The 26,576-nt window shown below is 41.9% G+C and overlaps 2 protein-coding genes and 2 long non-coding RNA genes across 5 annotated transcripts in view; 1 reads left to right on the top strand and 3 right to left on the bottom strand.

Annotated features, from left to right (window-relative positions):
* Nucleotides 1-1,156: 1,156 nt before the first annotated feature.
* LOC129859940 (uncharacterized) lies at nt 1,157-7,841 on the bottom strand. Its single transcript, XR_008760275.1, has 3 exons — nt 6,809-7,841; nt 6,628-6,703; nt 1,157-1,506 (listed from the first exon to the last, which is right to left on the bottom strand). It is a non-coding gene; the product is annotated as an uncharacterized LOC129859940 (long non-coding RNA).
* A 5,967-nt stretch (nt 7,842-13,808) lies between these two features.
* LOC129859939 (CD276 antigen homolog) lies at nt 13,809-16,519 on the bottom strand. Of its 2 annotated transcripts, none has more exons than XM_055930201.1 (4): nt 16,385-16,519; nt 15,323-15,366; nt 14,888-15,208; nt 13,809-14,761 (listed from the first exon to the last, which is right to left on the bottom strand). In XM_055930201.1, the coding sequence occupies exons 1-4, from the start codon at nt 16,393-16,395 to the stop codon at nt 14,646-14,648; spliced, it is 492 nt and encodes a 163-aa protein (XP_055786176.1). In that variant the 5' UTR covers nt 16,396-16,519; the 3' UTR covers nt 13,809-14,645. The 2 variants fall into 2 exon arrangements, with proteins under 2 accessions (XP_055786176.1, XP_055786175.1); XM_055930200.1 differs by lacking the exon at nt 16,385-16,519 and adding an exon at nt 15,729-15,799.
* A 2,657-nt stretch (nt 16,520-19,176) lies between these two features.
* On the top strand, nt 19,177-20,837 carry LOC129859941 (uncharacterized). The gene is made up of 2 exons (XR_008760276.1): nt 19,177-19,798; nt 20,375-20,837. It is a non-coding gene; the product is annotated as an uncharacterized LOC129859941 (long non-coding RNA).
* Nucleotides 20,838-20,991: 154 nt separating this feature from the next.
* Nucleotides 20,992-26,576, bottom strand: part of LOC129860102 (zonadhesin-like) — a 16,446-nt gene continuing 10,861 nt past the window's right edge. Inside the window, exon 4 of the mRNA XM_055930423.1 lies at nt 20,992-21,004. Coding sequence (XP_055786398.1) covers nt 20,992-21,004 — 13 coding nt within the window. The remainder of the gene's footprint in view (nt 21,005-26,576) is intronic.

Genomic DNA, 26,576 nt, shown 5'->3' with positions numbered 1-26,576 from the left:
TTAACCTAGTGTAACAGTATAACTTTACGTCGTCCCCTCGCCCCGACACGGGCACGAACCAGGGACCCTCTGCACACATCAACAACTGACACTCACGAAGCATCGTTACCCATCGCTCCACAAAAGCCGCGGCCCTTGCAGAGCAAGGGGCAACCCTACTTAATGTCTCAGAGCAAGTGACGTAACTGATTGAAATGCTACTAGCGCGCACCCGCTAACTAGCTAGCCATTTCACATCCGTTACACTAGCTATTGCCAACCTCTATTTAAGCATTTTAAAACATACATTTTTCCAAAGACGGATCGCATGATAGCGCACTCGTAAATCTGTCAATTGCAGAAACGATTACAAATACAGTAGGCTATGGCCAGATCAGCATTTCAGACACATCCCCTGGGTTAGTCACTGTTTTTACAGTGCTGTTGCTCAGTTTAGCAACCTACTGGTTGAGGTTTGATCTTCAGGATGTCTTTAACAGGGGAGTTCTTCTTCTGATGCTTGGTAGTGTTGTTGAATTTGGTCATCAGGTCCTGTTGTGACCGTTAGCTGTCGTGGTCGATAAGGAAAGCAAAGGTCCTGTTGCATGATCTTTGGCAGGACCTCCGTTTGATGTCAATGTCCACCTAAGGTACAGAGGCACACAGAGTAAACAGAGGCACCCTATTCCCTACATAGTGCACTAGTTTTGACGAGGGCCACCTATGCACAGCATTTTGGACGCAGGCAGGCGTTAATGTCTGAAACACAGAGATGCAGACAATGCATCCAAAATGCCACCCTATTCACTAAATAGTGCACTGCTTTTGACCAGGGACCTAAAAACCAGTGGATGTCGATCCTCCACCGTTGTTCAGCTACAAAACCATCCCCATCATCCACAAGGAACTCCTGACTCAGTTTGAGGACCTAGAACAGAACCAGGTGGTTCTAGAAGACGTTCTAGAAGAAACGGAATGTCTGGGTTCCGTAGGGGTGACAGCCTTTCAAGAATGTTAATAAACCAAGAGAGAACTCTCTTGCTGGATAACCAAAATATTATTTTGAATAGTATATTGTGTCATAATGTACCCTTAAACAATATTCCTTTAATATAAGTGATAACTACAATTACCTGTATATGTATGATATAAACTCAGCAAAAAAAGAAATGTCCTCTCACTGTCAACTGCGTTTATTTTCAGCAAACTTAACATGTGTAAATATTTGTATGAACATAACAAGATTCAACAACTGAGACATGAACTGAACAAGTTCCACAGACATGTGACTAACATAAATTGAATAATGTGTCCCTGAACAAAGGGGGGGTCAAAATCAAAAGTAACAGTCAGTATCTGGTGTGGCCACCAGAGAAGTACTGCAGTGCATCTTCTCCTCATGGACTGCACCAGATTAGCCAGTTCTTGCTGTGAGATGTTACCCCACTCTTCCACCAAGGCACCTGCAAGTTCCCGGACATTTCTGGGGGGAATGGCCCTAGCCCTCACCCTCCGATCCAACAGGTCCTTGAACAAGCATGGGAAACAGTGTTTAAACCCTTTACAGTTAAGATCTGTGAAGTTATTTGGATTTTTACGAATTATCTTTGGAAGACAGGGTCCTGAAAAAGGGACGTTTCTTTTTTTCTGAGTTTACATTGCATGATTATATTCACTAAACAGCAAAGCACTCCATTTTGAAAGCATTGTTTTTAAGCACTTTGAACTGCATTTTTGTAAGAAATGTGCTATATAAATAACAATTTGTTACATATACACATGGTTAGCAGATGTTAATGCGAGTGTAGTGAAATGCTTGTGCTTCTAGTTCCGACAGTGCAGTAATATTTAACAAGTAATCTAACAAATTCACAACAACTACCTTATACACACAAATGTAAAGGGATGAATAAGAATATGTACATGTAAATATATTGATGAGCGATGGCCGTGCGGCATAGGCAAGATGCAGTAGATGGTATAGAATACAGTATATACAGTTGAAGTCGGAGGTTTACATACACTTAGGTTGGAGTCATTAAAACACCTTTTTCAACCACTCCACAAATTTCTTGTTAACAAACTATCGTTTTGGCAAGTCGGTTAGGACATCTACTTTGTGCATGACACAAGTAATTTTTCCAACAATTGTTTACAGACAGATTATTTCACTTATAATTCACTGTATCACAATTCCAGTGGGTCAGAAGTTTACATACACTAAGTTGACTGTGACTTTAAACAGCTTGGAAAATTCCAGAAAATGATGTCATGGCTTTAGAAGCTTCTGACAGGCTAATTGACATAATTTGAGTCAATTGGAGGTGTACCTGTGGATATATTTCAAGGCCTACCTTCAAAATCAGTGCCTCTTTGCTTGACACCATGGGAAAATCAAAAGAAATCAGCTAAGACCTCAGAAAAAAATGTAGACCTCCACAAGTTTGGTTCATCCTTGGGAGCAATTTCCAAACGCCTGAAGGTACCACGTTCATCTGTACAAACAATAGTATGCTAGTATAAACATCATGGGACCACGCAGCCATCATACCGCTCAGGAAGGAGATGCATTCTGTCTCCTAGAGATTAACATACTTTGGTGTGAAAAGTGCTAATAAATCCCAGAACAACAGCAAAGGACCTTGTGAAGATGCTGGAGGAAACGGGGACGAAAGTATCTATATCCACAGTTAAACGAGTCCTATATGGACATAACCTGAAAAACCGCTCAGCAAGGAAGAAGCCACTGCTCCAAAACCGCCATAAAAAAGCCAGACTACAGTTTGCAACTGCACATTGGGACAAAGATTGTACTTTTTGGAGAAATGTCCTCTGGTCTGATGAAACAAAAATAGAACTGTTTGGCCATAATGACCATCGTTATGTTTGGAGGAAAAAGGGGGAGGCTTGCAAGCCGAAGAACACTATCCCAACCGTGAAGCACGGGGGTGGCAGCATCCTGTTGTGGGGGTGCTTTGCTGCAGGAGGGACTGGTGCACTTCACAAAATAGATGGCATCATGAGGTAGGAAAATTATGTGGATATATTGAAGCAACATCTCAAGACATCAGTCAGGAAGTTAAAGCTTGGTCGCAAATAGGTCTTCCAAATGGACAATGACCCCAAGCATAGTTCCAAAGTTGTGGCAAAATGGCTGAAGAACAACAAAGTCAAGGTATTGGAGTGGCCATCACAAGCCCTGACCTCAATCCTATAGAAGATTTGTGGGCAGAACTGAAAGAGCGTGTGCGAGCAAGGAGGCCTACAAACCGGACTCAGTTACACCAGCTCTGTCAGGAGGATTGGGCCAAAATTCACCCAATTTATTATGGGAAGCTTGTGGAAGGCTACCCGAAACGTTTGACCCAAGTGAAACCATTTAAAGGCAATGCTCCCAAATACTAATTGAGCGTATGTAAACTTCTGACCCACTGGGAATGTGATGAAAGAAATGCTATTATTCTGACATTTCACATTCTTAAAATAAAGTGGTCATCCTAACTGGCGTAAGACAGGGCATTTTTACTAGGATTAAATGTCAGGAATTGTGAAAAACTGAGTTTAAATGTATTTGGCTAAGGTGTATGTAAACTTCCGACTTCAACTGTACATACGAGATGAGTAATGTAGGATATGTAGACATTATTAAAGTGGCATTATTTAAGTAACTAGTGAAAACTTTGTTAAGTCCATTTCTTAAAGTTGCAAGAGATTTGAGTCTGTATGTTGGCAGCAGCCTCTGTTAAACAGTCTGATGGCCTTGAGATAGAAGGTGTTTTTAAGTCTCTCTGTCCCAGTTTTGATGCACCTGTACTGACCTCGCCTTCTGGATGATAGCTGGGTGAACAGGCAGTGGCTCGGGTGGTTGGTGTCCTTGTTGGTAATCAAGCCTACCACTCTAGTGTCGTCTACAAACTTGATAATTGAGTTGGAGGCGTGCATGGCCACGCAATCATGTGTGAACAGGGGGTACAGGAGAGGGCTGAGAACGCAACCTTGTGGTGCCCCAGTGTTGAGGATCAGCGGAGTGGAGATGTTGTTTCTTACCTTCACCACCTGGGGGCGGCCCATCAGAAAGTCCAGGACCCATTTGCACTGCGCATGCTCTGAGGACGCGGCTAGGGATACCATCTGGGCCGACAGCCTTGCGAGGGGATAACACGTTTAAATGTTTTACTCACATTGGCCGCGGTGAAGGAGAGCCCGCAGGTTTTGGTAGCGGGCCGTGTCAGTGGCACTGTATTGTCCTCAAAGCGAGCAAAGAAGTTGTTTAATTTGTCTGGGAGCAAGACGTTGATGTCCGCGATGGGAATGGTTTTCTTTTTGTAATCCGTGATTGACTGTAGACCCTGCCACATGCGTCTCTTGTTTGAGCCATTGAATTTCGACTCTACTTTGTCTCTATACTGACACTTTACTTGCTTGATTGCCTTGCGGAGGAAATAGCTACACTGTTTGTATTCGGTCATGTTTCCAGTCGCCTTGCCATGATTAAAAGTGGTAGTTCGCGCTTTCAGTTTTGTGCGAATGCTGCCATCAATTCACGGTTTCTGGTTAGGGAAGGTTTTAATCGTCACAGTGGGTACAACATCACCGATGCACTTGCTAATAAACTCGCTCACAGAGTCAGCGTATACATCAATGTTATTGCCTGAGGCTACCAGGAACATATCCCAGTTCACGTGATCGAAGCAATCTTGAAGCGTGGAATCCGATTGGTCAGACCAGCGTTGGATAGACCTGAGCATGGGCGTTTCCTGTTTTATTTTCTGTCTATATGCTGGGAGCAACAAAATGAAGTCATGGTCAGATTTCCGAAGGGATGGCGGAGGAGGGCTTTGTATGCATTGCGGAAGTTAGAGTAGCAATGGTCCAGAATGCTACCAGCCCGTGTCGCGCATTCGATATGCTGATAGAATTTACGAAGCCTTGATCTCTGATTAGCTTTGTTAAAATCCCCAGCTACAATAAATGCAGCCTCAGGATATATGATTTCCAGTTTACATAGAGTCCAGTGAAGTTCTTTCAGGGCCATCGAGGTATTTGCTTGGGGGGGATATACACGGCTGTGACTATAATCGAAGAGAATTCTCTTGGTAGATAATGCGGTCGGCATTTGATTATAAGGAATTCTAGGTCAGGTGAACAAAAGGACTTAAGTTCCTGTATGTTGTTATGATCACACCATGAGTGGTTAATCATAAGGCATACACCTCTGCCCTTCTTCTTACCAGATAGTTGTTTGTTTCTGTCGGCGTGATGCATGAAGAAACCGGGTGGCTGTACCGACTCTGACAACATATCCCGAGTGAGCCATGTTTCTGTGAAACAGTCTTTGATGTCTCTCTGGAAGGCAACTCGTGCCCTAATTTCATCCACCTTGTTATCTAGAGATTGGGCATTGGCGAGTAATATGCTCGGAAGCGGTGGATGGTGTGCTCGCCTTCTAAGTCTGACCAGTAGGCCGCTCCATCTGCCTCATCTGCGGCGACCACGTTGTTTTGGATCGGCCTCTGGGATAAGATCCCATGTCCAGGGTGGAGGTCCGAACAAAGGATCTGCTACGGGAAAGTTGTATTCCTGGTCGTAATATTGGTAAGTTGTCGTCGCTTTTATATCCAATAGTTCTTCCCGGATGTATGTAATAACACTTGAGATTTTTTGGGCTAACAATGTAAGAAATAATACATAAAAAAACAAATTACTGCATAGTTTCCTAAGGACCTGAAGCGAGGTGACCATCTTTGTCGGCGCCATGTTTTTTGTTGTTGTTGTTGTTTTGCATTAATTGTCCAAAAACTATGGCTAAATCATTGTGCATGACTTACTCTACACAGGAAACACATATTATAGTGCTCATATCTAAAAGGTTGTTCTGGTTTAAGACAACTTTGTTAGAACAGGGTAATAGTTCCTGTGAAACCATTCATTATGATGTGTATTGCAAAAGACCACCTTCTGCCAGACAAACTATTGCACAAGCATCACATAAACAACTACTGTTAGAATACTGGAAACAATCACCATTTACATGTGCTATTTTTGCGTGTTGTGGTGTGTGGTATTTTCCACTGTGCAAGAGCTTTCTTGTAACTAAAAGGCTCTACTTCAACTGATTGGGCCGTGAGTCATACAAGTATTTTGTTCCCGTGATCCTTACTGCAATTTCATTGGCCATTTCCACAGAAGTCACAGAGCTTTAGAACAAAAAGGAAGTTAAACAGCTGATTACTGTAATCATGACATTTTACTAGAAGATAGTTACACTAATGGATTGACTGTTCATGTATACAATAACTCACTAGGACTACATCATACATGCATTTTAGCAAAGTACAAATAAATGTCAAAGGGGAAATGAAGAAGCATGTTTTTATTAATTACTGACTAGCGGTAGAAAGGGGTGATAGGATACAGGCATATTCACAAGAGTATTTTAGTAATATGTTCACTGTAATATTGTCACATGACTTTGAAAAAACAAACAATGCAATTCATATTTTACAAAGACCATACATATCTACAGTCAAAAGTTATTAGTTAAGTTAATATGTTGTATGAGTTTCAGTATTTGATACTGTTTAAGTTTAATCAATTGGTCTTTGAGAATGCTGCAACTGTTCAGGCACCAAACAAAAAGTTTCTTACCTCTGGTCTGCATCTTGAGGTGGTCTTAGTTTTTAAAAGCAGCTTCTGTTCTGACATGCCAAGGTCACGATATGTACTGAAATATCAATATTACACAAGCAACATTCTCAGCATACAACATTAAAATGTTAAACTATTTAAAACGTTTACATTTTGATATCTAGTATTTCCATTCACTCACCCAGGATCATAACCATCAGAATAACATTCAGAACACTAAATGTACAGAAGACAGTTCTCCCATGATGATCTGCAGTTGGAGGTCTGATTTAGTCAGTATAAACCTCTGGGGTAAACAAAACAGATATACTGCATAGCCAATATTGTACAGTGCATTAGGAAAGTATTCAGACCCCTTGACATTTTTCCACATTTCATTACGTTACAGCCTTATCCTAAAATTGATTAAATTGGGGCGGGATTTTGTCTGTTTTTTTCCATTGACCTTGTTTGGCTTGTTTTTTGCTCTGACATGCGCTGACAGCTGTGTGGACCTTATATAGACAGTTGTGTGCCTTTCCAAATCATGTCCAAACAATGGAATTTACCACAGGTGGACTCCAATCAAGTTGTAGAAATGTCTCAAGGATGATCAATGGAAACAGGATGAACCTGAGCTCAATTTTGAGTCTCATTGTCACGATCGTGTGGCGGATTGACGGACCAAAACGCAGCATTTGGAAAATAAGCCATCTTCTTTTATTTTAAAGACGACGAAAAATAAACACGAAACACTTAATACAAACTAACAAAACAACAAACGATCGTGAAGCTAATAAACGATGTGCACACACTGGCTACAAACGTATCACATAGACAACTACTCACATCGAATGAAAGCCTATGGCTACCCTAAATAAGGCTCCCAATCAGAGACAACCGAAATCAGCTGTCTCTAATTGGGAACTCATTCAGGTAACCATAGACTCTCCTAGATAACTAAACATACATAGACAACGCTAGACATCTGAACTCAACACAAACCCATATACTACACCCAATAACCCCTTTACCATAGAAACACCCAAAACCAACAAAAACACAAACATTCCCCATGTCACACCCTGACCTAACTAAAATAATAAAGAAAACAAAGAATACTAAGGCCAGGGCGTGACATAACCCCCCCCTTAAGGTGCGAACTCCGGGCGCACCATAAACCAGTCTAGGGGAGGGTCTGGGTGGGCTTCCATCCACGGTGGCGGCTCCGGCTCTGGTCGTGGTCCCCACGTCACCACAGTCCCTAACCGCCTCCTTAGCTTCCTCCAAAAGACCCCCCCCCACATTAACCCCATTGCATTAAGGGGCAGTTCTGGACTAAGGGGCAGCTCCGGACTAAGGGGCAGCTCCGGACTAAGGGGCAGTACTAGGGTAAGGGGCAGTACCAGGGTAAGGGGCAGCACCAGGGTAAGGGGCAGCACCAGGGTAAGGGGCAGCACCAGGATAAGGGGCAGCTCCGGACTGAAGAATGGCAGCTCCGGACTGAGGGACTGCAGCTCCGGACTGAGGGATGGCCCATGGCTGGCTGACGGATCTGGCTGCTCATGGCTAGCTGACGGATCTGGCTGCTCATGGCTAGCTGACGGATCTGGCTGCTCATGGCTAGCTGACGGATCTGGCTGCTCATGGCTAGCTGACGGATCTGGCTGCTCATGGCTAGCTGACGGATCTGGCTGCTCATGGCTAGCTGACGGATCTGGCTGCTCATGGCTAGCTGACGGATCTGGCTGCTCATGGCTGGCTGACGGATCTGGCTGCTCATGGCTGGCTGACGGATCTGGCTGCTCATGGCTGGCTGACGGATCTGGCTGCTCATGGCTGGCTGACGGATCTGGCTGCTCATGGCTGGCTGACGGATCTGGCTGCTCATGGCTGGCTGACGGATCTGGCTGCTCCTGTCTGATTGGCGGCTCTGGCTGCTCCTGTCTGGTTGGCGGCTCTGGCAGATCCTGTCTGGTTGGCGGCTCTGGCAGATCCTGTCTGGTTGGCGGCTCTGGCAGATCCTGTCTGGTTGGCGGCTCTGGCAGATCCTGTCTGGTTGGCGGCTCTGGCAGATCCTGTCTGGTTGGCGGCTCTGGCAGATCCTGTCTGGTTGGCGGCTCTGGCAGATCCTGTCTGGTTGGCGGCTCTGGCAGATCCTGTCTGGTTGGCGGCTCTGGCAGATCCTGTCTGGTTGGCGGCTCTGGCAGATCCTGTCTGGTTGGCGGCTCTGGCAGATCCTGTCTGGTTGGCGGCTCTGGCAGATCCTGTCTGGTTGGCGGCTCTGGCGGATCCTGTCTGGTTGGCGGCTCTGGCGGATCCTGTCTGGTTGGCGGCTCTGGCAGATCCTGTCTGGTTGGCGGCTCTGGCGGATCCTGTCTGACGGACGGCTCTAGCGGCTCCTGTCTGGCTGGCGGCTCTAGCGGCTCCTGTCTGGCGGACGGCTCAGTAGGCTCATGGCAGACGGGCGGCTCTGCAGGCTCATGGCAGACGGGCGGCTTTGCAGGCTCATGGCAGACGGATGGCTCAGATGGCGCTGGGGAGACGGATGGCTCAGATGGCGCTGGGGAGACGGATGGCTCAGATGGCGCTGGGCAGACGGGCAGTTCAGTCATCGCTGTGCAGACGGCAGACTCCTGCCGGCTGAGGCGCACTGTAGGCCTGGTGCGTGGTGCCGGGACTGGTGGCACCGGGCTGGGGACACGCATCTCAGGGCTAGTGCGGGGAGCAGCAACAGGACGCACAGGACTCTGGGGACACACAGGAGGCTTGATGCGTGGTTTAGGCACTGGTGGTAAAGGGCAGGAGACACGCACCATATAGCTAGTGCGTGGAGGAGGCACTGGTGGTACTGTGTTGGGGCGGGGAGGTGGCGCCGGAAATACCGGACCGTGCAGGCGTACTGGCTCCCTTGAGCGCCGAGCCTGCCCAACCTTACCTGGTTGTATGCTCCCCGTCGCCTGACCAGTGCGGGGAGGTGGAAAAACCCGCACCGGCCTATGTAGGCGAACCGGGGACACCATGCGTAAGGCTGGTGCCATGTACGCCGGCCCGAGGAGACGCACTGGTGACCAGATGCGTTGGGCCGGCTTCATGACATACGGCTCAACGCTCAGTCTAGCCCGGCCGATACGTGGAGCTGAAATGTACCGAACCGGGCTATGCACGCGTACAGGAGACACCGTGCGCTCTACTGCGTAACACGGTGTCTGCCCGTACTCTCGCTCTCCACGGTAAGTACAGGGAGTAGGCGCAGGTTTCCTACCTGACTTCGCCACCCTCCCTTTAAGGCCCCCCCCAAGAAATTTTTGGGTTGTACTCACGGGCTTCCAGCCTTGTCTCCGTGCTGCCTCCTCATATCGCCTCCTCTCGGCTTTAGCTGCCTCCAGCTCTTCACGAGGACGGCGATATTCTCCCGGTTGTGCCCACGGCCCCTTACCATCCAGTATCTCCTCCCATGTCCACGAATCCTGTGTAGGTGGGTCCTGTTGCCGCTTTCCATGCCGCTTGGTCCTGTAATGGTGAGTAGTTCTGTCACGATCGTGTGGCAGATTGACGGACCAAAACGCAGCATTTGGAAAATAAGCCATCTTCTTTTATTTTAAAGACGACGAAAAATAAACACGAAACACTTAATACAAACTAACAAAACAACAAACGATCGTGAAGCTAATAAACGATGTGCACACACTGGCTACAAACGTATCACATAGACAACTACTCACATCGAATGAAAGCCTATGGCTACCCTAAATAAGGCTCCCAATCAGAGACAACCGAAATCAGCTGTCTCTAATTGGGAACTCATTCAGGTAACCATAGACTCTCCTAGATAACTAAACATACATAGACAACGCTAGACATCTGAACTCAACACAAACCCATATACTACACCCAATAACCCCTTTACCATAGAAACACCCAAAACCAACAAAAACACAAACATTCCCCATGTCACACCCTGACCTAACTAAAATAATAAAGAAAACAAAGAATACTAAGGCCAGGGCGTGACACTCATAGCAAAGCTTTCAGCTTACATTACTAGTGGAACACCTATCTTAAGTAGTGAAGTTAAAACTTCAAAAATTCATGAAAAATAACAAACATAACGATGTGTAAGGTCATCGTTAACTTGCTTAAAGTTTCCACATGAAGCGCAGTCTGTGCAAAGAGGAAGTGGTGAGTGTTTATTCATCTCTTGCTTAGTGACCATTTCTCATTATGCAGAAGGTCAAACATTAAAAATATATATAGAGCAGGAAATTCCATTGAAAAAGGCTTTTTCTAAATATCCCTGGTATTAAAGCTAGAATCCTTAGTTGCTAAATCCATTTTTTAAACTTTTATATACTGAACAAAAATATAAACGCAACAAGTTACAGTTTGTTGAAGGAAATCAGTCAATTTAAATATATTAACTAGGCCCTAACCTATGGATTTCACATGACTGGGCAGGGGCGCAGCCATGGGTAGGCCTGGGAGGTCATAAGCCCACCCACAGGGGTGGGAAACCGCACATTTTCGAGTGGCCTTTTATTGTCTCCAGCACAAGGTGCACCTGTGTAATAATCATGCCGTTTAATCAGCTTCTTGATATGCCACACCTGTCAGGTGGATGGATAAACTTGGCAAAGGAGAAATGTTTACTAATAGAGATGTAAACAAATTTGTACGCAACATTTGAGATATATGGAACATTTCTGGGATCTTTCATTTCAGCTCATGAAAAATGGGACCAACACTTTACATGTTGTGGGAGGAAAACAACTTGTAAATTCCTCATGCGCTTGTTCAACTGTCCTACCCAATCAGAACCCAAAATATAAGCTTGTTTGTAAACACAGTAAATGTAAACTAACACTGTGTAGCCTCAAAGCATGGTTAAAACTATAGTGTTGATATCATGGATGATCTGTCCATAGTTCTGTCTACGAATGTGAGTGGTTACATATCTCAAGGCCCATCCCTCAGATTTCTACCAAAATTGAGGCGGGGTGTCCACTTTGTTATTGTTTCAATTAAGGATTCTAGCTTTAAGACATCTTGTAACCTTGATGCCCATTTAGTGATAGGAGACTGGCCCCACTGCCATTAAAACATGCTGTTTATAAATGCTTTGTTTTGTGGATACTCTTACTCACAAAGGTGTTATGGGGCACATGCAGTAGGCTTTTTAATGAACTTAAAATTCAAAACTCTAGTTTAATGTTTGAAAAAGTCATTGTTAAAAATTGTAAATTGTACAGTAATTGGGACATGCGTGCTGCTCAGTAAGCGACTAAGCTCTCAAACAGGATATGTGTGGTTGATGCAGCATCAATACACTACAAATGCATGGGGGCTTTTTCTACATAAATCCACAAACCTTTTCCTAACTGCTTCACACAAAAAATTACAATTTACTTTCAAGACAGGCACAAATTAACTTATTTCCAGCAATGAACAATGAAAAACATGAATCAAGACTCAAAAGTAATAATTTCCTTCAAAGATATTGCTGACTGGTATATAGACGAGTGACGAAGAGCAGCATTAGATACTGTACAGTATACAAAGATATTAATATTCAGAGTAGATTCACATTATCTAGCAAACTTATATTCTAGTTCACAATATCCACCAACGTCATATCACAATAGCCGAGATATGTTAAACCAGATGGAAGAGGAAGGGTAGATGCAGATGTGGCACCTTATTAAGCAGTAGTTGTGAGTTCAAGATTTGGAAACTGAACTCTGGAGTAAATAGTTGAGGCTATGCAGTTGGGCCTTGGTCCTCTTGGTGGGGGTACCAGCTGTATCACGTCATACTGAAAAGCAAATGTGGATATGAGTGAAAACATCCCTCATAAAGATAAACGTGATATAATATTAATATACTGTATATATATATATATATCCATATTCCCACTACAGATACTGACCACTAGACTGTCTGCCCTTTCAGGTGGTTCAGGGGTTGGAGGAGAGTCATGGTTCTTCTGGCAAGCAGCTCTCTTCCACAGCACTGAAATGGCTAAGATGACCCATATAGATGGAATTAGTATAGACTATTGTGATCACACAACACTGAGTAACATCTTACATATTACAGTGTGTATTGGGGCAAATGTACAGTAACAGATAGTCCTAACATTGCATGTAAAGGCAGGAAAGGTTAGCCTGGTATCCAGTCTAAATAAAAGTTTTAGTAAGATAAAAAATAGAATAATATGCAATTTATCAGACGCTTTTATCCAAAGTGACTTATAGTCATGCGTGAATACATTTTACGTATGGGTGGCACTGGGAATCAAAGCCACATGCATGGTGGTGCCACCCAGATGTTACTAGGTTACTAACAAACCCTATTTTAAGAGTGTAGAAACACACCTGACAGCAATAAAATGAGCACTGCATTCAAGACCCCGGATCCAATGAGAAGACCCTTTAGCCATGTTGTGTTGACGTCTCTGGGTTGCTCTGTTGCTTCAGGGTCAACTGAAATGTGCAAATGTACTTTTTCAAATTTAGTGCATTTATTTCAACAACATTTTATAGCCTATATAAGCACAATACATTTACAATAATTAAAACACTTCCCAGACTATTAAAGTTACTGTTAAATCAGTTGGAAAATTAAAGACATAATCACTTACTAAACATCAAACTTTTGTTTGTTGTTTCATTGATTGATTCAAGTCCTGCAGTTTTATGGTAAATATGTGTAGCCTACATCCACTATAAGTTATGATACATTTCTGTAGTGGTCTTGCACCTTGCTGCATAAAACATGAACAAAAACACTTTTCAAATGTATCTTATAGAAAAAATACAGTATATTGATCATTGAATGAAATGTGCCCTTACCAGCGGTCATGAGTCTGGTGCCGTTACTGAAAAGGAGACTATCGTTTTCTTTCTTTGCACAGTAGAACACTCCACAATCATCTACTGTTACATTCTGTATGAACAAACTATTTCCTGTTTCTAATGAATATTTCTTTCTATAATTATTATTGTAATAAAAAGCAGCAGGACTACTACTAGTGAAAGAGCGGAGTATGGCCAGTGGAGGCTGTGGTTGGTGCTGAATGTACCAGTGTACATTATTTACATTAAGAGAACAGTTCAGGGTTGCATTGTGTCCAAGCTCTACCAGTGTCTCTGTCAAAGCCTCAGCACCAACACACAGTCTTAAGACACCTAAGAACAGAAGAATCCATGAGACACTTCATTTATTGTCAAATGAATGTAAAATAAATAACATTTTTAAAAAAAAATGGTCTTACAGAATAGACAGGCAACAATCCTCGACATCCTCAGAGCTGTGATAAATCTTTGAGACCGAACTGACTTCCTCCTTCTAACAGACATCTGACTGAACACACTGTGCAACCACATGATCAAACCATAGTTTGCAAAAAGCTATAAGAAACACTCTTTAATAAAGAGCATTGAGGAAGTAAATATGTTTCCTTTAATAACACTGTGGTGTCAAAGTAAAATACTTTCTAATTGAAAGGTTGACAGAACTAATAAGCTTTTACTGTGCAGCACATGTTCAATCTCAAGTTCTCAACAAAACAACTCATTTGGTAGTACAATATTAATAACTGATCAGGAAATACTTCAATATCTTAGTAAGTAAAGCTGCATCTTGTTGACAGGAGAGACACATTGACTCAATCCTATTTCCAATTTTACAGACAGCCCTGGGTTTTAAAAACATTATGCCTTTAAATCAGCAACAAATATTGTATTAAAAGTGCATTAAATTTAGTTCACAAAAGCAAAGCTAAAATGTTTGGTATTTTACTAGGATCCCCATTAGGTGGATGCAGTGGTCCTGCAGTGGTCCTATCAGTAAACACTGTGGCTTCAGGCAATTTGGAATAACTGTTTTACTCACCTCTAGGAAGGTGGTTCAAGCAAGATATATATTTGCAGTCAATTATTACATACATTAAAGAAAAAATAAGTATTTCAGCAGTTTAACCACTCAGAACTTGTCAACAGTCTCATAAGCAGTACAATGACCAATTTCTGTGATGTACATCAAAGGAAATGGAGAGCTGGACTGAGGAGGAGAAACAGGAAGGGGCTGAGGTTCTCTACTCTGATGCTCATGCTGCTGCTCTTTGGACCAACTTCAGGCTCAGGAGTTGGTTTCTCTGTAAAATAAAGAGGGATATTTTCATAGTGTGATCATACTGTATCATCAACTTCTTAAAAATGTTAATGGAAATTCCAATACTGTATAGATAAAAGAGGCTGTTACACTTGGTTGTAATGCAAACCTTGAACAGAAAGTTCCACTTGACGAAGAATGTCCTCTGTTGGTATGAAACATGAATAACTCCCACTATCAGAGTCCTTGAGATCAGTCAGTAGGAGAGAGAAGTTGCCGTTTGCCCATTCCTCAGGGAAAATCCTGATTCTGTCTCTGAACTGACGGTCTTGGTCTGTCAAGTCTGCTTTTCCACTGACAATATTGTAGACATTACGGTCATCCTTATATCGCCAAAACATGGTGACCTTTTCAGTAGGCATTGCATTGTACCTACATGGTAAAATAACCTTCCCTCTTGTAAAACCTTTAACTCTCTCCTGCGAAGAGACTACAAAACAGACAAAATTAGCCTCCAATGAATGCATCTGACACTGACATCAATATGGCATTTTGCACATGTAGAATAAGAACAAACAATATAAAGCATGACTGATATTAATACCTTGGAGTTCCATCAACAAGATCACACAAACTGGCAACCAGCACCTGTGGAGTAGTGATAGAGAATGTTATGGTTGGGAACGAGTCTAGCAGGGTTATAAACACATGGCTGAATATGAAAGAAAGGCTGAGCAACCAATCATAATACTGATGTGAATGGCCCCTATTGGCAATGACAGGTGGGTGCATTCCAAAGAGGTAGAGTCAACCTAAAGGACATGTTGCAACAGATGTTACGTTCCTAAGGCCTAGTTTTAATCTTCCTAAGGAACTGTTACTTTACTGTACTTGAAATGCCTTCAGACCAGACTGCATTCATATGTAAAAGTATGTGTAAATCAACAATGTAGTCTATGTATTACCTATCCAAAACAAAAGACGCAGTGAAGTGTGTTTTATAGGCTAACCTGTGAGTGCAAGTAACGAACGGTAAGAGGTCTCTGTAGTACAGGCCTATCCACATTATTTGAGGTTACAGGGACATTCCGTCACTACCTAGATAGGTCTACTTGCTACATGTTGAACATTAGGCTACCTAGATACATTTGTTGAGTGGACTAACGTCGTGGGAGGGACAACAATAACGCATAAACCTTGGTTGGGTTGGCAAGCTAGCTAATGATTAATGTTTGGTTAACTATGATCCATCTCTGTCTAACATGCCAAGGTCAGGCTTCTCACAGCCATATGAACTAGTAGCTAGCAAGACAATTGGCCACGTTTAGGCTACTTCAGCTAGCTAGCTCCTAGCAATAGAATTCGACATAGTTATGTTCTTATATAGAACTTCAGCTGGCCAGTTAACATAGTTAGCCAATACTAGCTAACTTACTGTTATTTGCTAAAATAGCTCATTTACATATCAGATTTAAAATAACAACAGGACTAATGATTTTGATAATTTGTTAGCTAGACTAGATCTAACACATCTGCAAAGCTAACTCTGTCTTGTAGCCAACGCGTTATAACGTTATCGAGCAACAGCATCTGTTTAACTGGTAGGTAACGTTAGCTAGCTACCTACGTCGTTAGTTCACAACACCAATCGTACAAATACATCTACCTTTTATCCATGTCTTCTTAACCTTACGTATATGACACGTTATAGGTACTAAACTAGCTAGCAGTTACTAATTGTGATAGCTATTTAATTAGGCTATAGTCAGATAGAAAGCCTTGCACAGCGCAATCGCATAACGTACGTCATTCTATTGAATGTTTCTCATTGGTTGTCCAGTGTACAAAAACACCAGAGCTGTTTTTGTGGCTTAATTGGCTTTGCCTACACTACACGCCATTTGTAGGCCTATAAATATACCAGACCTGTTTTTCGCACCAAGAGCGCAAACAGGTTGGGTGTGAACACGCTTTCACCAATTTCCTGTTACCACTGGAGTGGGTCACTTTGTCTTTGGGATTTCGTTGGCGGATCGCATTAAACTTTTAGGTGTATACACCGTCACCTACTGTACTGGTGTGTGAGGCCATTCACGGCCTACCTACATTATATTCTTTGATACAATAATACAACATTGGGGAAAAGGAAAATTGCCATATCACCTATTATCCCTAAAAATCCACCACCCATTGCACTATTTAACCCTATCTAGTCCTACTCCAGACCAACGGCCTTAGAGGACATATCACTACCACTCAACACCCCCTACAGCTGCCACCACAACCTCTATGTTATGTGACTTTCAATCCATTTCTACAGTACAATTAGTAACCATGGTTAGAAATGCTAAAGATCAAACTTTACTGAAGCACATATTCTTCCCATCACGCTCTTGATCTCTACCTACTCACATGAATCCTCTCAGGATCCCTCACCCTGTACCATCTTCCTCTAACACTCTTAAACTTTAACGACAATTATCTAAAAACGCATTCAAATATATATACATATTTGCAGATGTTTTACCTTAGACCCTATTCCACATCATCTGAGTTTTTTGTGTTGTCCCTGCCATCTGTTGAGACACAACATGCTCTTGAATACAGGGTGAGTGCTATTTCATTTGGTTGTTAGGTAGTCTAGCGGATAAAGCATTGGGCCTGCAACGGAAAGGGCGCTGGTTTGAATACCTGAGCCGACAAATTGAAAAATCTGTAGATGTGTTCTTGAGCAAGGCACTTAACCCTAACTTGCTCAAAGGAGCGCCGTTCTACTATGGCTGAACCTGTACATCAACCCATTTCACTGCACCTATTGTCACGCCCTGACCGTAGAGAGCTTTTTATGTCTCTATTTTGGTTTGGTCAGAGTGTGATTTGGGTGGGCATTCTATGTTCTTTTTTCTATGATTTGTATTTCTATGTGTTTGGCAGGGTGTGGTTCTCAATCAGAGGCAGCTGTCTGTCGTTGTCTCTGATTGAGAACCATACATAGGTTGTGTCACACCCTGGCCTTAGTTATCTTTGATTTCATTATTATTTTAGTTAGGTCAGGGTGTGACATGGTGAAGTATGTGTTTTGGTTTGTCTAGGGGTTTGTAGGTTTAATGGGGCAATGTCTTGTCTAGGTGTTTGTATGTCGATGGCTGCCTAGATTGGTTCTCAATTAGAGACAGCTGTGGTTTATTGTCTCTAATTGGGAGCCATATTTAAGGCAGCCATGGGCATCATGTGTTTGTGGGTAATTGTCTATGTTGAAAGTTTGTTGCTTGTCTGTGCACTTACGTTATTTAGCTTCACGGTTGTTTTGTTAGTTTGTGTATAGTGTTCGTTTTTGTGTTTCTCTCTTTTCCACAATAAAGAGATGTATTTTGCACACGCTGCGCCTTGGTCCAATCTCTCTCAAGAAGACGATCGTGACAGGTTGCCTTTTCCCACCTGTCTGTGTGGGTAGTTGTCTATGTGTTGTTGCCTGTCAGCACTCATTTTTGTATAGCTTCACTGTTATTTTGTTTAGTGTTCGTTCTTTAAATTAGTATGTACGCATCCCACGCTGCGCCTTGGTCTCCTCTCTTTGACGGCCGTGACACCTATCCAGTGTATTGAGAATAAAACATAATTGTTTTGAAATGTAAATTGAAACTTTTAATTACTACCACAAAGATGACTGCCGGTCCATCCACTATTGAATATCAACTTAAATGATAATGTATATTCTATTGTCTATATTTCAAGGTTTCCTATGTAGGCTTGACAGTATAATTTAAAACAACAGATATTCCCATTCATGTCACCGTTTTGATGCGTGGGCCTCCAACCATCTTTGAGGTCCCATTTTATTTATATTTGAGTCACTTATCAGCCAAAACATGACACCCACCCTGTATTCAAGAGCATGTTGTCCTTCAACCGATGGCGGGTACAACACCAAAACTTTAGATGATGTCAAATACGGTCTAAACTACAACATGTGGGATTGCGAACATGAAAACAATCAGAGTTCATTTACATTAAAGGTTAAAATATTACATTTTTATATAAAAAAAGTTTTATTATAGAAGAGTTTGACAACCCTGTTTCTAAGCTTTTAAGTGATTTCAATCTCAACCGTTTATCTTTTCCAGTGATGAAGACAAGGTTTCATTCAAATCTAAAGTGGTGCTGTCAAAAAAATATTGAATACCCAAAGGCATTGCTGGCAAGTATACACTATAACTAAAATACTATACACGTCCCATCGTCATGTGAATGAAACCCTTTGAGTTGGACATTGTCGGTCACACACTCTCCAAAGTACGTCCCAAATGGAACACTATTGCCTAGAATCAGTGCACTTCTTTTGACCAAAGCCCATAGGATTCTGGTCAAAAGTAGGGCACAAAGGGGAATAGGGCACCATTTGGGACTTATTCCCAGACTCTTCTCTAATTTTTATTTATTTATTTTACCGTTATTTTACCAGGTAAGTTGACTGAGAACACGTTCTCATTTGCAGCAACGACCTGGGGAATAGTTACAGGGGAGAGGAGGGGGATGAATGAGCCAATTGTAAGCTGGGGATGATTAGGTGGCCATGATGGTTTGAGGGCCAGATTGGGAATTTAGCCAGGACACCGGGGTTAACACCCCTACTCTTACGATAAGTGCCATGGGATCTTTAATGACCTCAGAGAGTCAGGACACCCGTTTAACGTCCCATCCGAAAGACGTCACCCTACACAGGGCAGTGTCCCCAATTACTGCCCTGGGGCATTGGGATATTTTTTAGACCAGAGGAAAGAGTGCCTCCTACTGGCCCTCCAACACCACTTCCAGCAGCATCTGGTCTCCCATCCAGGGACTGACCAGGACCAACCCTGCTTAGCTTCAGAAGCAAGCCGGCAGTGGTATGCAGGGTGGTATGCTGCTAAACCTATCACGCTCAAGACACGTTAAAAGCTTTAGCCAATGGGTTAATAGTTATGCTGAAACAACACTGTGTGTCATTTCAGACAAGCTGATGCAATGACTCTTCAAATGCAAAAAGGCCTGAACAGGTTGGCTTTCTGAATGGACACATCCCCAGAGCAGGGAAACAGAGGTATGTATAGAGATTATCTGTACATGGCTCTGGTCCATAGCGTTCATGCTGCTTAGTTTAATAAACATAATCTACAAGTGACGTGATGTACTGGACCAGAGCTTATTTGTAAAGTGTTCAAAGACAATGTGCTGCTGGATTAAGAATGTACATTATCTCTCCTAGATGATTTACTTGATTTACCTCTTGACTCCCTTGTGAGTATAATGTGTCAACCTCTTTCCTGCGCTAGGGCTTCTGTCTCTTGCCTGGTTTCTGTTGGTTATTTGTTGGGTTACAGGATGCATTGTGCGAACACATGCAGTGCTTACTATTTTCAGTAGATGGTGCTGTTCAACCAGTTAAAATGTAGCCGCTCAAAATGTGTAGGACTGTGTGTATCACTGAAAATCATGACGACACATAAGGACTAAAAAGTGCAGGTTATATTATACAGATGATATTACTGTTATATTATATTGATGTGATCCTTGTAGAGACTATAAGGCTTTGCTGTAGAGGTTATAGAGACTTTGCTGAGATGTTTGTGTACACTGCCTCACCTCAAATTCCTAGCTACAGTTTGTTTGTTTGCAGCACACCTAACCAGATTGAGAGGATGATGTCACAGGGGGTATTTGGAAGCCCAGTAGAGTCTCTGTAGATGGAGACATTTCCCTGATATGTAGACCCCATAGCACCAGGCCCTGGAACCTGCCTTAACTAACACCTGTACCCTGTCATAACACCTTGCCATGCCACAACCGGGAAAATTAAGTGTCATCAAGGACAGACACTCTGAAGAGTTTTGTGAATACTGCATTATTGTTCCAGAAGCTATGGCTAAATAATTATACATGATTTACTGGACATGTGTAGGCTATGCCTTATCTCAAATATATATTTTTTTAAAGACAACTTTGTTAAGGCAGGGTAACAATTCCTGTGAAGGCATTCATTATAAAAGTGTATTGCAACAGACAGCCTCTTGCCAGACAAATTCCTTCACAAGCATCACTGGAAGAAATACTGTTATTAAACCACAGCCTGTGACCATTTACATGAGCTGTTTGTGTGGTGGTGTGGTGTGTTACTTTCCACTGTGTAATATCTTTCTGACAACTGCTGCTCTACTTTACCCTCAACTGAGTGGGTCATGAGTCATACGCTTCTTTTGTTCCTGTGATCTTCACTGCAATTTCATTGAACAGAAGTCAGAAGTCACAGCTTTAGAACAAAAAGGAAGTTAAGCAGCTGATTACTGTAATCATGACATTTTACTAGAAGATAGTTACACTAATGGATTGACCGTTCATGTATATAATAACACACTAGACCTAGCTGGAGTTGTTAGCTTGCACTTGTGGAACTATGCATTATACTGCAATAATAACTATTGATAGAAGTTCAGGATGTAATCCTCTTGGTGGTGCTGTGATCTGTGTCACTGATTTCTGTCAAAACAACAATACAATTCATCTTTTAAAAAGACCATACCTACAGTCAGTTACATCATGATATGTTGTATGGTTTTCACTATTTGATACTGTTAAGTTTAATCAATTTGTGAGGGAGAATGCTGCAACTGTTCAGGTGGTGTACAAAAAGTCTCTTACCTCTGGTCTGCATATTGAGGTGGTCTTAGTTTTATAAGACAGTTTCTGTTCCGATATGCTAAGGTCACGATATGTACTGAAATATAAACCAACATCATGGGAAAAGTCTATATCAATATTACACAAGCAACATCTACATTCTCAGCATACAACATTAAAATGTTAAACTATTTAAAACGTTTACATTTTGATATCTAGTATTTCCATTCACTCACCCAGGATCATAACGATCAGAATAACATTCAGAACACTGTAAATGGACAGAAGACAGTTCTCCCACGATGACCTGCTGGCTGGTTTAGATAGTCAGCATAAACCTCTTGTGGAAAACAAAACAGATTTACTGCACAGCCAATGTTAAATGTCCTGAGTTATTCTAAACCATCTTTACATTTACAAGACATCATACATTTGCAACAGAATAAGGAAGACAGTAATAAACAGAGGAAGTTAAAATTGGTCTGAATCCCACATTCAACATATGTTGTCAGAGGACAAATACTCAAAATGTGATATATATAAATAAAGATGTATATTTTGATGAATTATATAGGTAATGAGTCTGGTGCCATTACTGATAGTAGACCCTGGTCTTCTGTGCACAGTAGAACACTCCACAATCATCTACTGTTACATTCTAGAGGTCAGACCAATCATAGTCATGCCCACTTTGCCTATATACTTACTCATTGCAGGGACACATTATTTCCTTTGACAGGTATTAAATCCAATAACTGAATTTCAATTCAAGTCCCGAATTGAATAGCAATTTATTTTATTGACCCCCCCCCCCCCCCCCCCCCACGTCTTTATGGTCAGTTAGCTTTCAGCTTACATTACTAGTGGAACACCTAACTTAAGTAGTGAAGTTAAGATAAAACTAAGATAAAACTAAAAACACAAACATAATGATGTGGAAGGTCATTGTTAACTTGCTAAAAGTTTCCACATGAAGTGCAAGTCTGTGGAAAGTGCGAAGAGGAAGTGGTGAGTGCCAATTCGTCTCTCGCCTAATGACCACATTCTCATTATGCAGAAGGTCAAATGTAAAAAATATACAGAGTAGGAAATTCTATTGAAAAATAACCTCTACCTGGTATTAAAGCTACAATCCTTTGTCGCAACATCCATTCTGGGACATTTATTATAAATTAATGGCATACCCATTGATTCTTAAGGAATACAACTTATATATATTCTGTATACTTCTGGCCCTTCCTTGGATACTGTGCTATCTAACCTCCAAACGAGCTTCAATGCCATACAACACTCCTTCCGTGGCCTCCAGGGGGAAGGATGACCTCCAATATTCTGCTTTTACAAAATGTGATGCTGTTTTCAAATGAAACACAATACCTTGCTCTTGTTAAAGCTTTTAGAATTGATTTTAAACGCTAGTAAAACGATGAAGGAAAAGGAAACCGCACACTGCTCTTGATAGTATCACCGATATTTAATAAGCTTACGTATCGGCCACACGGCCTTCGTCAGAGCTTTTGGGATTTTTTGAAAGTTGCACCCTTATGTAGACCTGGCTCCACCCACATCCGTTCTACACATCGAAGGGGGTTGGAAGCAAAGGAAAATAAATAAGTGCTACCAAATATAACAATGTGCATTTCATAACTCTTACAAAAGTGTATAAATAAGGCGTATTGAACACTTCTGTATAATCTCAATGAGGACATAGCAAGTTCATTAGTCATTGGATACATCATATGAAAAACGTCAGAATAATCTACAAGAGACACACATTTCATGTTCCAATTCACAGCATAACATACAAAGGCATTTCATCATTAAGTCCTTTTGGAAACAATGTCTGGAGGGTGAAAATCCAAAAACATTCTCTTTTACTCAGAGTATTATTAATATCACCTCCCCTGTCTGATATCTTAACTTTCTCTATGCCACAAAATCTAAAGGTGGAAATGTCATGCTTCATGTCATTGAAATGTACAGCGACTGGATACTCCCTGTCGTTTCTCCTGATTGAACTTTTATGTTCACTAATTCTCTGTTTAAGAGAGCGGGTGGTTTTACCGACATAACAGAGCCCACATGGACATTTAATAATGTAAATAACATGGGTGGTGGAACACGTAATAATGTCATTTATTTGGAACCTTTTTCCTGTGTGTGGGTGACAGAAATATTGACACTTCATCATGTTGTTGCACTGTGCGCATCCTCTGCATTTATAGCTACCATTTGGTAGAGGGCGTAAAAGTGCTTGGCTAATTTTCTTAAGTGGCTGGCAGTTGGCATGAACCAATTTATCGCGTAAATTGCGACCTCTCCTATACACAATACGTGGTGGATATTTAAATTCAGCCGGCAAAGCTGGGTCCGATGATAAAATATGCCAGTGTTTCTTGACCACCTCTCCCACTTTTCGCGAATTCAAAGTATATGTAGTTGTGAACATTACGGAGTGTTCTGTAGCTTTAGCGGGTCTTTTTTGTAGCAGTTCATCTCGTGTTTTTTCCAATGCCAAATTATGAGCTTCATCCACACATTGTGACGAATAGCCTCTTTTTAGAAACCTCATGCGCATCTCCGCTGCTTTTTCTAGATAATCATCTGTGGAGTGGCATATACGGCGCAGTCTAAAAAATTGGCTTCTTGGAAGTCCTCTTTTTAATGGCTCAGGGTGGAAGCTGTCACCCTGTAATAGAGTATTTCTGTCCGTTTCTTTTCTATATAGACTTGTAAACAAGGTTCCATTTGATTTCTCAATCCACATATCGAGATAATGAACACGTTTAGTGTCACGTTCAATAGTGAATTTGAGATTAGGGTCAATGTCATTGAGTAGTGCCATAAACTCTGACAGTTCTTCTTCGGTTCCTACCCATATACAAAAAATGTCATCAATATATCGATACCACTTAAGGACTTTATTCAAAAATGGATTCTCGTTTTCATTATTAACAAAACGTTCTTCAAAAAGACCCATATAGAGGTTGGCATAGCTCGGAGCAAATGTAGAGCCCATCGATGTTCCATTCGTTTGGAGGTAGTATTCATCATCAAACCTGAAATAGTTGTACGTCAAAACATATTCAGCCAACTCTAGAATGAAGTTTGTTGGTGGATATTCATTAGTATCTCTGTCTCCCAAATAGTGTGCTAGTGCTGCCAGCCCCCCCACATGGGGAATGCTGGTATAAAGACTCTCGACGTCTAATGTGACCAAAATACAGTCTTCTTTTAAACCCGTTATTGGTGAGATCTTGTTTATGAAGTCTATAGAGTCCTTTACATATGATGGCAATGATTGCACATGAGATTTAATAAAAGAGTCTACAAAGTGTGACAATGGCTCTAGCATTGAGCCTATTCCTGCAACCACTGGTCTGCCTGGATAGTTGCCTTGTTGTGTTTTAGGTTTGTGTAATTTCGGTAAAATGTATAAGCATGGACGTATGGCACATTTGCAACAAAGATATTCATATTCAGGTTTTGAGATAAGGTTGTTTAATAGGGCTTGCTCCAAATTAGAGCAAATATCCCTTTGGAACACCTGTGTGGGATCAACACTCAGTTTTCTATAGAAACGTTCATTGCTGAGTTGTCTCTGAATTTCTTCTTTATATTTGTCATAGTCTAAAACAACCACAGCACCACCCTTGTCTGCAGGTTTTATAACCAAAGATGAATCTTTCATTAATTCTTTGAGTGCCAGTTCTTCTGTTCTCGTGAGATTCTTCTGAATATGTTTTGTTTGTCTTGTATATACTGACATGGCTTCTTGTTCGACTAACCTACAATAGGTATTAATCGAGGAGTTATTAACCATAGGACAGAATTTGCTTTTGGGCTTAAAATGGGTGCCAGTTCCTTGATGTGTACGGATGTGGGTGGAGCCAGGTCTACATAAGGGTGCATAAGGGTGCAACTTTCAAAAAATCCCAAAAGCTCTGACGAAGGCCGTGTGGCCGATACGTAAGCTTATTAAATATCGGTGATACTATCAAGAGCAGTGTGCGGTTTCCTTTTCCTTCATCTTGTTCAATTGATGCCATGCACCTGCAAATAAGATTGCTCAGATGTGCGAGTGCCTTTTTGTATTTGTATAAACGCTAGTAAAACCAAATGCATGCTTTCAACCGTTCGCTGCCTGCACCCGCCCGCCCGACTAGCATCACCACCCTGGACAGTTCCGACCTAGAATATGTGGACATCTATAAATACCTAGGTGTCTGGCTAGACTGTAAACTCTCCTTCCAGACTCATATTAAACATCTCCAATCCAAAATCAAATCAAGAATCGGCTTTCTATTTCACAACAAAGTCTCCTTCACTCACGCCGCCAAACTTACCCTAGTAAAACTGACTATCCTACCGATCCTCGACTTTGGCGATGTCATCTACAAAATAGCTTCCAATACTCTACTCAGCAAACTAGATGCAGTTTATCATAGTGCCATCCGTTTTGTTACTAAAACACCTTATACCACCCACCACTGCGACCTGTATGCTCTAGTCGGCTGGCCCTCGCTACATATTCGTCGCCAGACCCACTGGCTCCAGGTCATCTATAAGTCCATACTAGGTAAAGCTCCACCTTATCTCAGTTCACTGGTCACGATAACAACACCCACCCGTAGCACGCGCTCCAGCAGGTATATCTCACTGATCATCCCAAAAGCCAACACCTCATTTGGCCGCCTTTCCTTCCAGTTCTCTGATGCCTGTGACTGGAACGAATTGGAAGTTGGAGACTTTTATTTCCCTCACCAACTTTAAACATCTGCTATCTGAGCAGCTAACCGATCGCTGCAGCTGTACATAGTCCATCTGTAAACTACCCACCCAATTTACCTACCTCATCCCCTTACTGTTTTTATTTATTTACTTTTCTGCTCTTTTGCACACCAGTATCTCTACTTGCACATGATCATCTGATGATTTATCACTCCAGTGTTAATCTGCTAAATTGTAATTATTCGCTCCTATGGCCTATTTATTGCCTACCTCCTCATGCCTTTTGCACACAATGTATATAGACTATTTTTTTTCCTACTGTGTTATTGACTTGTTTATTGTTTACTCCATGTGTAACTCTGTGTTGTTGTCTGTTCACACTGCTATGCTTTATCTTGGCCAGGTCGCAGTTGTAAATGAGAACTTGTTCTCAACTAGCCTACCTGGTTAAATAAAGGTGAAATAAAATAAAA

This window comes from Salvelinus fontinalis, chromosome 7 (genome assembly GCF_029448725.1).
Source record: "Salvelinus fontinalis isolate EN_2023a chromosome 7, ASM2944872v1, whole genome shotgun sequence".
Lineage (NCBI taxonomy): Eukaryota > Metazoa > Chordata > Actinopteri > Salmoniformes > Salmonidae > Salvelinus > Salvelinus fontinalis.
This window is presented reverse-complemented; position numbering and strand designations above follow the sequence as displayed.

Bases quoted from the DNA above. Each gene is read 5' to 3' on its own strand.
- LOC129859939 (XM_055930200.1), bottom strand. From the start codon at position 15,784: ATGTGGATAGGCCTGTACTACAGAGACCTCTTACCGTTCGTTACTTGC. The intron at 15,367-15,728 runs GTTAGCCTATAA...ACTACTCCACAG, and splicing joins TTCGTTACTTGCACTCACAG to GTGCTGGTTGCCAGTTTGTG. The intron at 15,209-15,322 runs GTATTAATATCA...TCTGTTTTGTAG, and splicing joins CTTGTTGATGGAACTCCAAG to TCTCTTCGCAGGAGAGAGTT.